The following is a 13106-nucleotide window of genomic DNA, read 5'->3' as shown; positions in this document are numbered from 1 at the left end:
AAAAACTGCAATCACAGAAAACTAACCAAAACAATCACATGGATCACAGACTTGTGTAACTCAGTCAAACTATGAGACATGCCATTCAGGGCCACCCAAGACAGGTCATGGTGGAGAGTTCTGACAAAATGTGGTCAACTGGAGAAGGGAGTGGCAAACCAGTATTCTTGCCTTGAGAACCCCCATGAACAGTATGAAAAGGCAAAAAGATATGACAGCAGAAGATGAATTCCCCAGGTTGGTAGGTGTCCAATATGCTACTGGGCAATAGTGGAGAAATAGCTCCAGAAAGAATGAAGAGACTGAGCCAAAGTGGAAATGATGCCCAGTTGTGAATGTGTCTAGTGGTGAAAGTAAAGTCCAGTGCTGTGAAGAACAATTTGCATAGGAACCTGGAACGTTAGGTCTGTGAATCAAGGTAAATTGGATGTGGTCAAATAGGATATGGCAAGAGTAAACATTTATGTTTTAGGAATTAGTGAACTAAAGTGGATGGGAATGGGTGAATTTAATTCAGATGACCATTATATCTACTACTGTGGGCAAGAATTCTTGAGAAGAAATGGAGTACCCCTCATAGTCAACAAAAAGAGTTCAAAATGCATTACTTGCACACAATCTCAAAAATGACAGAATGATCTCAGTTCGTTTCCAAGGCAAACCATTCAACATCACAGTAATCCAAGTCTATGCCCCAACCACTGATGCTGAAAAGCTGAAGTTCAATGGTTCTATGAAGACCTACAAGATCTTCTAGAATTAATACCCAAAAAAGATGTTCTTTTCATCATAGAGGATTGGAATGCAAAAGTAGAAAGTCAAGAGATACCTGGAGTAACATTCAACTTTGATCTTGGAGTACAAACTGAAGCAGGGCAAAGGCTAACAGAGTTTTGTCAAGAGAACACACTGGTCATAGCAAACACCTTCTTCCAACAACACAAGTGATGACTCTACACATGGACATCACCAGATGGTGAATACCGAAATCAGATTCATTATATTCTTTGCAGCCAAAGATGGAGACGTTCTATACAGTCAGCAAAAACAAGACCTGGAGCTGAATGTGGCTTAGATCATGAACCCCTTATTGCAAAATTCAGGCTTAAATTGAAGAAAGTAGGGAAAACCACTAGACCATTCAGGTATGATCTAAATCAAAACCCTTATGATTATACAGTGAAAGTGATAAATAGATTCAATGGATTAGATCTGAGAGAGAGAGTACCTGAAGAAATATGGATGAGGTTCATAATTTTGTATAGGAAGTGGTGACCAAAACCATCCCAAGGGAAAAGAACTGAAACAAGGCAAAATGGTTGCCTGAGGAGGCCTTACAAATAGCTGAGAAAAGAAGAGAAGTGGAAGGCAAAGAAGAAAGGGAAGGATATAGCCAACTGAATTCAGAGTTCCCAAGAACAGCAAGGAGAGATAAGAAAGCCTTCTTAAGTGAATAATGCAAGATATAAAGGAAAACAATAGAATGGGAAAGACTAGAAATCTCTTCAGGAAAATTATATACCAAGGGAACATTTCATGCAAAGATGGGCACAATAAAGGACAGAAATTTCAAGGACCTAATAGAAGCAGAAGAGATTAAGAAGAGGTGCAAGAATACACAGAAGAACTGTACAAAAAAGTTCTTAATGACCTGGATAACCATGATGATGTGGTCACTCACCTAGAGCCAAACATCCAGGAGTGTGAAGTCAAGTGGATTTTAGGAAGCATTAACTATGAACAAAGCTAGCAGACATGATAGAATTCCAGTTGAGGGATTTCAAATCCTGAAAGATGAGCCGTGAAAGTGCTGCACTCAATATGCCAGCAAATTTGGAACTCAGAAGTGGCTACAAGGCCGGAAAATGTCAGTTTTCATTCCAATTCCAAAGAAGGGCAATGCCAAAGAATGTTCAAACTACCACACAATTGTGCTTATTTCACATGCTAGCAAAGTCATGCTCAATATCTTTCTAGCTAGGTTTAACCAGTATGTGAATTGAGAACTTCCAGATGTTCAAACTGGATTTAGAAAAGGCAGGGGAACCAGAGTTCAAATTGCCAACATTGTTGGATTATAGAAAAAGCAAGAGAACTTCCGAAAAATATCTACTTTTGCTTCATTGACTATGTTAAAGCCTTTGATTATGTGGATCACAACAAACTGGGAAAATCTTAAAGAGAAGGGAATACCAGACCACCTTACATGCTTCCTGAGAAACTTGCATGCAGGTCAAGAAGCAACAGTTAGAACTGGACATGGAACAATGGACTGGTTCAAAAATGGGACAGGAGTACATTAAGGCTGTATGTTGTCACCCAGCTTATTTAACTTCTGTGCTGAGTATATCATGTGAAATGCTGGGCTGGATTCATCAAGATTGCTTGGAGAAATATCAACAACCTCAGGTATGCAGATGATACTACTCTAAAGGCAGAAAGTGAAGAGAAACTAAAGAGCCTCTTGGTGAAGGTTGAAAGAGGAGAGTGAAAAAGGTGACTTAAACTCAACATTCAAAAAACTAAAATTATGGACTCCAGTACCATCACTTCATGGCAAACAGATGGGGAAAAGTGGAAACAGTGGCAGATTTTCTTTTCTTGGGCTGCAAAATCATTGAGGATGGTGACTGCAGCCACAAAATTATTAAAAGACACTTGCTCCTTAGAAGAAAAGCTATGACAAACCTAGACAGTATATTCGGAGAAGGCAATGGCAAGCCACTCCAGTGCTCTTGCCTGGAGAATCCCATGGATGGAGGAGCCTGGTAGGCTGCAGTCCATGGAGTCGCTACAAGTTGGACGCGGCTGAGCGACTTCACTTTCACTTTTCACTTTCACACAGTGGAGAAGGCAATGGCAACCCACTCCAGTGTTCTTGCCTGGAGAATCCCGGGGACGGCGGAGCCTGGTGGGCTCCCGTCTGTGAGGTCGCACAGAGTTGGACACGACTGAAGCGACTTAGCAGCAGTAGCAGCAGCAGACAGCATATTAAAAAGCAGAGACCTCACTTTGCTGACAAATAGTCAAAGCTATGATTTTCCAGTAGTTATGTATGGATGTGAGAAAAGTGAAGTTGCTCAGTCGTGTCTGACTCTTTGCGACCCCATGGACACCAGGCTCCTCCATCCATGGGATCATCTAGGCAAGAGTACTGGAGTGGGTTGCCATTTCCTTCTCCAGGGAATTTTCCCGACCCAGGGATCAAACCCAGGTCTCTGGCATTGTACACTTTACCATCTGTTTGTACCATGTACAAACAGACACTTTACCATCAGAGTCACCAGGGATGTGAGAGCTGGACCATAAGGAAGGCTGAATGTTGAAGAATTGATGGTTTCAAATTGTGGTATTGGAGAAGACTCTTGAGAGTCCCTTGGACAGCAAGGAGATCAAACCAGTCAATCCTGAAGGAAATCAACCTTGAATATTCATTGGAAGGACATGCTGAAGCTCCAATACTTTGGCCACCTGATGTGAAGAGTAGACTCATTGGGAAAGACCCTGATGCTGGGAAAGACTGAGGGCAGGAGGAGAAGGGGGTGACAGAGGATGAGATGGTTAGATGGCGTCACTGACTCAATGGACCTGAGTTGGGGCAAACTCTGGGATATAGTGAAGGACAGGGAAGCCTGATGCGCTGCGGTCCATGGTGTTGCAAAGAGTCAGACACAACATAATGACTGAACAGCAATAACAGTGGTTACCAGAGGGAAGACGAGGGGAGGAAGGGGCAGGACTGAAAGAGCATTAAGGTATACAAACTGCTACCTATGAAATAAATAAGATACAGGATATAAGGATATAATGTATAGCACAGGGACTATGACCAGTATTTTATAATAACTTTAAGTGGAGTATAATCTATAAAAATATTGAATCTTCTGTGTTGTACACTTGAAACTAATGTTGTGAGTCAACTATACTTCAATTAAAAACATATTGAGAATCCATAGAAGTGTTTTAAGTAAAACACACTCTATCATCAGTCTTGGATTGTGAGGAGATCAGGAAGTTTCATACCAAAGTTGCTTCCTTGTCACAAAAGACCCACTACCAGCACCTTCATGATTCTAAATGCACCTATTCATGCCTACCTTGAACCACTTCTGTTAGTTTATCATCACTTCACCCAAATGGCATTAATACAAGTATATAAATATAAGATACCTTATTACTAATGTGCCACAGAAATTCAGCAATTCCTACTGACAGTTTCAAATATCTTCTTATACTTACCATTATATGAGATAAATAAGTTAGAGAAATCTGACTTTGCTATGGGAGAAAAGATACAAAGACCACTGACCTATTGTGTTGTACTTTTTTTTTTGGCCATGCCAGCATTTGTGATCTTAGTTCCCTGACCAAGAATCAAACCCACGCCCCTTGCATTGAAAGCATGGAGTCTTATCCACTTGACCACCAGAGAAGCACATGTATTTTACAGTCTCAGCACGTTCATCTCACTGCAGGGCTGAAATGCTTACCTCTTACTCCCAGAGCACTCAACATCGTCATAGTTCTCTGAAATGGAATTTGGCTTAATGGCTCCTTGGCCTTGGGTTTCTTTAGTCATCTCCAAGGCCTTCGCATAACCACCTGCAAGGAAAACAGAGAACCCCCTGAGAATATTTCATCAACCACTCTCCTAAATGCATTCACGTACATCAAGAATAGAAAAAGGCAGATTAAATATGCTAACACTGGATTATAACTTTGGTTTGGATGATCCTGTGGCAAACCAGCTTTCGTACTGAGCCTCAGTTACATTTCTCTCAAGCCAGGTTAATGATGGTAACCCCTACTTTTAGATGACTGTGGCAAAGATTAATACATCTTTATGAAAGGTGCTAATTACCCAGTAAGCCAATGACCCCTCCTTCTTCTTGGAGGGTTCTTCCTCTAATCCCCAACCACAAATGTTGAAGTCTGCCAAGGTACAGCCCCTGGGGTTTCTCTTCCTACATTTAGATGCCTTTATCCAGTTTTTTCCAAGAAAGCAATGGCACCCCACTCCAGTACTCTTGCCTGGAAAATCCCATGGACAGAGGAGCCTGGTGGGCTGCAGTCCATGGGGTCACTAAGAGTCAGACATGACTGAGCGACTTCACTTTCACTTTTCACTTTCATGCATTGGAGAAGGAAATGGCAACCCACTCCAGTGTTCTTGCCTGGAGAATCCCAGGGATGGGGGAATCTGGTGGGCTGCCGTCTATGGGGTCACACAGAGTTGGACACGACTGAAGCGACTTAGCAGCAGCAGCAGCATCCAGTTTTGTAGCATTTTTTTTCCTTAAAGTAGAATTTCTTAGGTTGATCGAGTACACACCAACATTTATTATTCATTAATGATAGCATCAGTGAGATAGTATGCCAGGTTGAAAAATGTCTAGGGATTGTTTGCACAAGTAGCTAGCCTGTTAACTGCAGAATTTGGTTTATTTCACAGGGCTGTAAACTTGTCATAGCCATAAAACTTCCACCTTTTTATCAGTTGGCATAGGTTAATATTTAGAGCACTGGTGATTCAGAACCATTTTCAGATGTGAACTATTAATCAGAAATAAGTAGTAATATATCTGATAAGTAGCAACAGGCACATTGACTTTTGTCTATTAATTAAAAGCACCAGACAACACGATTTTATCTTCTGATAAGAAGTCAATTAGCACATCAGCCCCAAACCATCTCAATGAATATCAGCTCCCAGAGGCACAAAGGCCCTGCTTTTCCTTACAGAGTTATCAGTAAGTTTCTTTAGCACAAATATTTTTTAAAAATTAAGAATACCATTTATGTTTTTAACTTTTTTATTTTATAAGCAAAGATGCTCTTATTTCAGGGATTTTTTTTTTCTTTCTTAATCTTTCCTTTTGGCTGAAGCAAAATTTTATGGCTTCATTTTAAAAACATAAAGAAGAAAGTGAAGTCGCTCAGTTGTGTCCAACTCTTTGCAACCCCATGGACTATACCTACCAGGCTCCTCGGTCCATGGCATTCTCCAGGCAAGAGTACTGGAGTGGGTTGCCATTTCCCTCTCCAGGGGATCTTCCCGACCCAGGGATCGAACCCGGGTCTCCCGCATTGCAAGCAGACGCTTTACCATCTGAGACACCAGGGAAGCCTTAAAAAGACATAGACAACTTAAAAACGTACACAACTCCCAAATTCACATCTCTAACCTAGACATCTCTCTCATGAGTTCTAGATACTTCGTCAGCCTTCACACTGCTTCCATTTGGTTGTCTCAACATAATACATGCCAAACCAAACTTTACTTTCTGCAGATGTGCTCTTCCTGAAGTTGGCCTCATCTCAATGATGAGTGGCAACCCACCTTTGTAGTTGCTCAGGTCCAAAACCTTGAAGACCTTCTTGATTCTTGTATTATACCCCACCTCCAATCACAGCCATCTGTCAGCCTGACTCTCACATTTATATCCTGAATCCAAAATTACAAATCTCAACTCAACCATGGTACCCTCCTCCAAGCTACCATTGTCTTTCACTTAAATTATTGCAACAAACTCATAACAGGTCCCAGGTTCTTCCTCTACGTTCTTCTTTCAAGACAGCAGCCAAGATGATTCTTTAAAATACAAGTCAGATCATTTCTGTTCTTGTGCTCAAAACCTTTCACTGTTTTTTTTTTTTTTTTAATATTACTTAGAATAAATGCCAATGTTCTTCCGATGGTCTACAAAAACAAAAACCCCTGGTCCTTTGTTATATCTCTGACCTCATCTCCTACCAGTCTCCTTCATCACTGCTCCAGCCACACCAGCCTCCTTGCTATTCGACCAGCACATCTAATAGGCTCTTGCCCAGGACAGCTGCATTCCTTTCCCACTCTCCCTAGAACATACTGGATAGATATGGCTCTGTTCTTCATCTGCTTTCTGTCTTTGAGGTCATCTGTCAGCCCTTTAAAACTACAACGTCCACTTCCTCTACCTACTTCCTTAATTCTTTTTTGCTTTATTATTTTTTCTATATTTATTAAAATTCCACATAGTGAATATTTTACTGTTTATATATTTATCATCTGTCTCCTCTGATCAGAATGCAACCTCCATAATTTTTGTCTGGTTTGTTTACTGCTATACCCCCAACACCTAGAACAATTCTGGGGACATAAAAGGCCCTGAAATATTTTTAATATTGAATGATTTGAATGCATATGTCCTCTAATTTTGGAGACAGAAATGGCAACCCACTCCAGTGTTCTTGCCTGGAGAATCCCAGGGACGGGGGAGCCTGATGGGCTGCCGTCATGGGGTTGCACAGAGTTGGACATGACTGAAGCGACTTAGCAGCAGCAGCAGCAGTCCTCTAATTAGAGAGTTTTATGCTTATAGTATTTACTGATATTTTGAAATAAATATTTAGTGTTTTATTACATACATTTTATTTGTTCTGTTTTCCCTCATTTTCCTTGTGTTTGACTGACTGAGGTTTCTTCTCTTTTTCTTCATTCCGTTTTTTTGTTTGTTTGGAAAGTACACACTCTATGTCTGTCTTTTGACAATTACGTTAGTAAAATTACAGTATGAAAGACAGGAAAGGGCACAAATCATGAGTACAGCTCAATAAATTTTCCCAAAGTGAATATGAGGATCGGATGGTAACATATTTTTTTTCCTTTACCCAGCACCAGGAGCAAATGAGCAAATATCCTTCTGCTCCCTGGTGTTTGTCTTTAATGTTCTTCTTCTTTTTTTTTAATGGAAGGAAGGAGTTCTTTTTATTTTGTTCATTTTTTTTCGAAAGAGACCTATTCATATAGAAGGAATTAGAAAAACAACTGTATATTTTTTTTCCCTCGAAACTTTCCTCTCTGTGTTCGTGCCCACTTTCCTTGACTAAGCATTTTGTGCTCCTCATCACAAGTATTGCAGAGAACTCTTCAGGGGGTTTAGCACAAGTTTATTACAGACTCCCTTTGTGCTTTATCGGTATGTACAGATTACTCAGAAGAATTTTCTTCAGACTGTTGCAACATAGTGTGATCCCGAAATCTGCAGTGACTCTTCAAGGACAATACGTAATTGCTTGAAAATGCCTTCAGCCCTGTGTTCAGGCCTCTCCTTTAACTCTTATTTACTTCAGCTTGTTTCCCTCCCCTTCTGCCCTTCCATTTTTTTCTATAGTCCAAATGAGTCTATCCGTTTTTCATCTAAAGATGTGGCTTTTGATTTAGTACTGCCTCTGTGCTTTCTCATGTGTCATTTATCTCATTAGAAATGTATTTATTTGTCCTATTTCTTAATTTTTAAAAAAATTTTTATGGTTTAAGAGCACTTGAGGTCTACTCTTGTAAATTTCTAAGTACACAATATAGTATTGTTAACAACAGGCATAGTGCTATCCATTCTGTGTGGACATAATTCTTTGAGGTCCCAACTTTATACAGGAGTCTCCTATTGTATGGGCTTCCCTCGTGGCTCAGTGTTAAAGAATGCACCTGCCAAGGCAGGAGACACAGGTTTGATCCCTGGGTCAGGAAGATCCCCTGAAGGAGGAAAAGGCAACCCACTCCAGTATTCTTGCCTGGAGAATCCCACGGACAGAGGAGCCCGCCGAGCTGCACTCCATGGGGTCACAGGAGAGTCAGATATGACTGGGTATGCACACATGCACGCTCGGATTATACACTCGCTTTGGGCAGGCCCTGGGATATAGCTCCTGTCCTCTGCACACCATGCATTCAAAACAGGAGAACAAAGGATTCAGAGCTCAGTGAAAGGCCTCAGGGCGAGAGCAGCTTTGGTGCTCACTCATTTCTCAGGGTTCCTGGTTCCTGCAGGCATGTGGATACTTCCTTTTAAGTCAATTCTGTGATGCTTTAATGAATTGTCCCCCCACCCCCAATTTTCTTCTTCACTTTAGTTGTTTTAGTCAGAAGAATCATTAAGATTGTCAAATCTAACGTACTCTCTCACTAAAGTCTGATTATTTCATGCTTTCCTTTAACAAAGTTTTGTTGGTTGCAGGTTGCAGATACAGAGAAAAATGTCAAACGGTCTCTGACCCCAAGGTGTTCACAGTGAACCATGGGAAACAAACATGTACACCATGAGTTATAAAGTAAAGCATGCTGTAATTGTTTTAGAAAAGTAAGTGAGCAAAGAGAACTGACAGTTATTTAGCAATGAACCAGATACTTTATATGCACTGACAAAGAGCCCTGGGAAATAATAAATAGTACTGTCCCCATGTGTACATAAAAGTAAGTGAACTTCCCAGGGTTGTAGGATTAATACATAGTGGTTTGGTGTCCCAGAAACGTTTGAATCTAAAAAGAACCAAATACATCACTTTTCTGACAAAGGCTGTTTCCGGTAGCATGTACAGATGCATCCAACAGTGAGAGTTGGATCTCATAAAGAAGGCTGAATGCGGAAGAATTGATGCTTTTGAATTATGTTGGAGAAGACTCTTGAGAGTCCCTTGGAAAGCAAGAAGATCAAACAAGTCCATCCTAAAGGAAATCAACCCTAAATATTCATTGGAAGGACTGATGCTGAAGCTCCAATACTTTGGCCACCTTGCAAAGAGATGATTCACAGGAAAAGACCCTGATGCTGGAAAAGATTGAGGGCAGGAGGAGAAGGGGATGACAGGGGATGAGATGGTCAGATGGCATCACTGACTCAATGGATGTGAGTTTGAGCAAACACTGGGAGATAGTGAAGGACAGGGAAGGCTGGCATGCTGCAGTCCATGGGGTTGCAAAGAGTCAGACATGATTTAGTGACTGAAGAATGAAAACCTAATATGGAAAACTGGTCATTCCATTGCTGTTTTGGTGTCCTAGAAACAGAGAGGAGTGAACAACTATGGTCCCTGGAGAGTGGGAAAGTGGGGTATAGGTCCTCAGAAGAACTGACTTCGGAGATAGATCCTGAAAGATAGCTAAGACATCAGCAGATAGAGGGTGGGCAGAAAGGCATTTCAGACACAGGAAAGAGTTCAGGCAAAGTGATGGGGCACTTAAGCACATGACACAGTCAGTTAACTTAGAATAAACAGTGTGTAGGGAAGGAAGTGCATGGCAGGGATGCAGTCAACTAGCCTAGAGGCAGATTTTATAGGGCCTGAGTCAATCTTATGATTGTAATATATTCTTATAGCTTTGATTGTAACACGTTATGGCATGTCAGTGGTTTGCCGTGAGTAGACATCTGTTTTGTCTATCCAGTGTCTACTTTTTTCCCTATGATAACAGCTCTTAACTTGGGAAATCCTTCAATCTGAAATGATACTGTTTTGGTAAACTAATTCTGCCTCCAGCTACGGATATGAATTTATGACATAGGCCTGGGTCAGTCAGAGGATCCTATCCCACATTCATGATGCTTGGATCGAGATTGGCATGTGACACAATCAAGCCAGTAAGACTCAAATCTGGACCTTTTCTTAAAGCTGTTGAGAGGATAAACATTTCCAGCTTTCTGTTGGGGTTCCTAAGAGGATAGATAGCGTGTAAATCTGTCACTGCCAGGTGCCACCTTGTCTCCACAGGCATAGAGTTTGCTTGAAGATGGAGCCAAGAGGGAGGGGAACAAAGCCAGGAGCAAAAGAAAGTAACGCTAAGTCCCTGGGATACTGTTTGTGTCCCTGAGTCCAGCCATGTCCAGACCTTCTCTAGGTGAGCCTCCTTCTCCTCTTTTGCTTAACACAATATGATTTTATTACAGTTACTTGCAATCAAGAGTTTTGACTCACATGAAGATAAAAATTCAACCTGAATAAAGTCAAATAATCGTATCATACTATGTCATCAATGTGTCAATGTCTTGAGTCTACAAAAAATGACAGGTTCTGGAGATATAAGAAGAAATGAGTAAACATTCAATTGTGTAACTATTATGCAACATACTGTCAGATTTGGTCTGTGCCAAACTCCAGTGAAATCTATATTATGATCCCTTTTTATAAATGAAGAAATTGAGGAATATGAAGGATTATGTTACACAGTTAAAAGTATAAGAGCCTTGATTTGAACTCGGGCCTTCTACCTCTAAATCTAGTACAGCTGCCTCACTCAGGCAAGTGATTTGATGTATAATAGATGCTAGGTGAATATTTATAAAATCAATTAAAATCTTGGTCACACACAGCTTTAAAATAATTCAGTAATGGTAAAAAGAACCAGGAAAAAATGAAACTCACAGTAGTCAATGGGGAGCCTGGCCGGCTGGAAGTCCTCAGGACAAGCCTCCACCTGGATGATGTCCATCGCAGCATCCTGCTTTCTGGCCGGCATGATTCTCCCACCTGTGTGGTCTTCTGCCATCTGGGTTTTCCCAGGTATCTCTTCATAGATATCCACCTAAACCCATGTAACAAGGACAGTCCTGCACTGTTTTGACTTCACTATTGGTTTTTCGCTTACTAATGCTATTCTGTATTCATTCATTCCTCCCAGCTAGCCATTGTTTGTTGTTTTATTTAACACAGTCTCATTTCTCTAAGTTTCACAAGGGCACATACAATGTCTTTTGTTCCCCTCTGAATAGCCATCAGATGTCTGGCTTGGAGGCAGGCCCACAGGATGCAATCAGGCTTATAATGGCAGGCTGACCATGGAATAGGCTCTTGATATATCTTATCTTGATGTTCATGACATCTCATTCAAAAAATACCATTATTTTTCTTGATAAAGAATTTAGAAAGGTTAAATAGCTGGCTTCTGCTCTCACAGCTAGTCATCTGCCCAGGCAGGACTGGATCCCAGAGCCCTGTGCTCTTGGCTGCCAGGGATACACTGAAAAAGGGAGCATGCATGCTTTTGCTCTTTCATGGTCAGTATCTTCAATCATATCAGATTTCTCTGGTGGCTCAGTGGTCAAGAATCTACCTGCAGTGCAAAAGCTGCAGGAGATGTGGGTTCATTCCCTGAGTCAGAAAGATTCCCTAGAGGAGGACATGGCAACCCACTGTAGTATTCCTGCCTGGAGGATCGCATGGACAGAAGAGCCTGACAGTCCATAGGGTTGCACAGAGTCGGATTCAACTAACCGACTGAGCATGCACACACCCTTAATCATGCTCCTCTGCTGCCTTTCTCATCATGAAACGCTCCTGATGAACCCCTCCCTGATCTCTGGTCCCACCACCCATCTTAACACATCATGTCACTCCCGTCTCTGGTCCCTATCTTTCATTATTAATGACTTCTCTGAATTATGCTTTTTTATATTCTGTAAACACCCAACCTATTCCAGCGAGGCCTCTGGGCCTACACCTCAGTTGAGGCCCATACCACCACCAAGACGTCTGATTTACCCAAGCTCTGCATGGGGGACTGGAACAATTTGATGTGATGTGACAGACCACCTGATCTGCCTCTTGAGAAGTCTGTATGCAGGTCAGGAAGCAACAGTTAGAACTGGAACAACAGACTGGTTCCAAATAGGAAAAGGAGTACATCAAGGCTGTATATTGTCACCCTGCTTATTTAACTTATATGCAGAGTACATCATGAGAAACACTGGACTGGAAGAAACACAAGCTGGAATCAAGATTGCCGGGAGAAATATCAATAACCTCAAATATGCAGATGACACCATCCTTATGGCAGAAAGTGAAGAGGAACTCAAAAGCCTCTTGATGAAGGTGAAAGTGGAGAGTGAAAAAGTTGGCTTAAAGCTCAACATTCAGAAAACGAAGATCATGGCATCCGGTCCCATCACTTCATGGGAAATAGATGGGGAAACAGTGGAAACAGTGTCAGACTTTATTTTTCTGGGCTCCAAAATCACTGCAGATGGTGACTGCAGCCATGAAATTAAAAAACGCTTACTCCTTGGAAGGAAAGTTATGTCCAGCCTAGATACCATATTCAAAAGCAGAGACATTACTTTGCCAACAAAGGTCTGTCTACTCAAGGCTATGGTTTTTCCTGTGGTCATGTATGGATGTGAGAGTTGGACTGTGAAGAAGGCTGAGCGCCGAAGAATTGATGCTTTTGAACTGTGGTGTTGGAGAAGACTCTTGAGAGTCGCTTGGACTGCAAGGAGATCCAACCAGTCCATTCTGAAGGAGATCAGCCCTGGGATTTCTTTGGAGGGAATGATGCTAAAGCTGAAACTCCAGTA

General features: G+C 41.5%; 1 protein-coding gene across 2 annotated transcripts in view; it reads right to left on the bottom strand.

Moving 5' to 3' along the window:
- The window catches only part of FYB2 (FYN binding protein 2), a 131248-nt gene that overhangs the window by 25066 nt on the left and 93076 nt on the right, over nucleotides 1–13106 (bottom strand). For both annotated transcript variants that reach the window (XM_010803549.4, XM_015465692.3), the window contains exons 9-10: nucleotides 11179–11338; nucleotides 4491–4602 (exon numbers count right to left, since the gene is read on the bottom strand). In XM_010803549.4, coding sequence (XP_010801851.1) covers nucleotides 4491–4602; nucleotides 11179–11338 — 272 coding nt within the window. The remainder of the gene's footprint in view (nucleotides 1–4490; nucleotides 4603–11178; nucleotides 11339–13106) is intronic.

Source organism: Bos taurus, chromosome 3 (genome assembly GCF_002263795.3).
Source record: "Bos taurus isolate L1 Dominette 01449 registration number 42190680 breed Hereford chromosome 3, ARS-UCD2.0, whole genome shotgun sequence".
Lineage (NCBI taxonomy): Eukaryota > Metazoa > Chordata > Mammalia > Artiodactyla > Bovidae > Bos > Bos taurus.
Note: the sequence above shows the minus strand (reverse complement) of the source record. Positions and strands in the feature narration are given on the sequence as shown.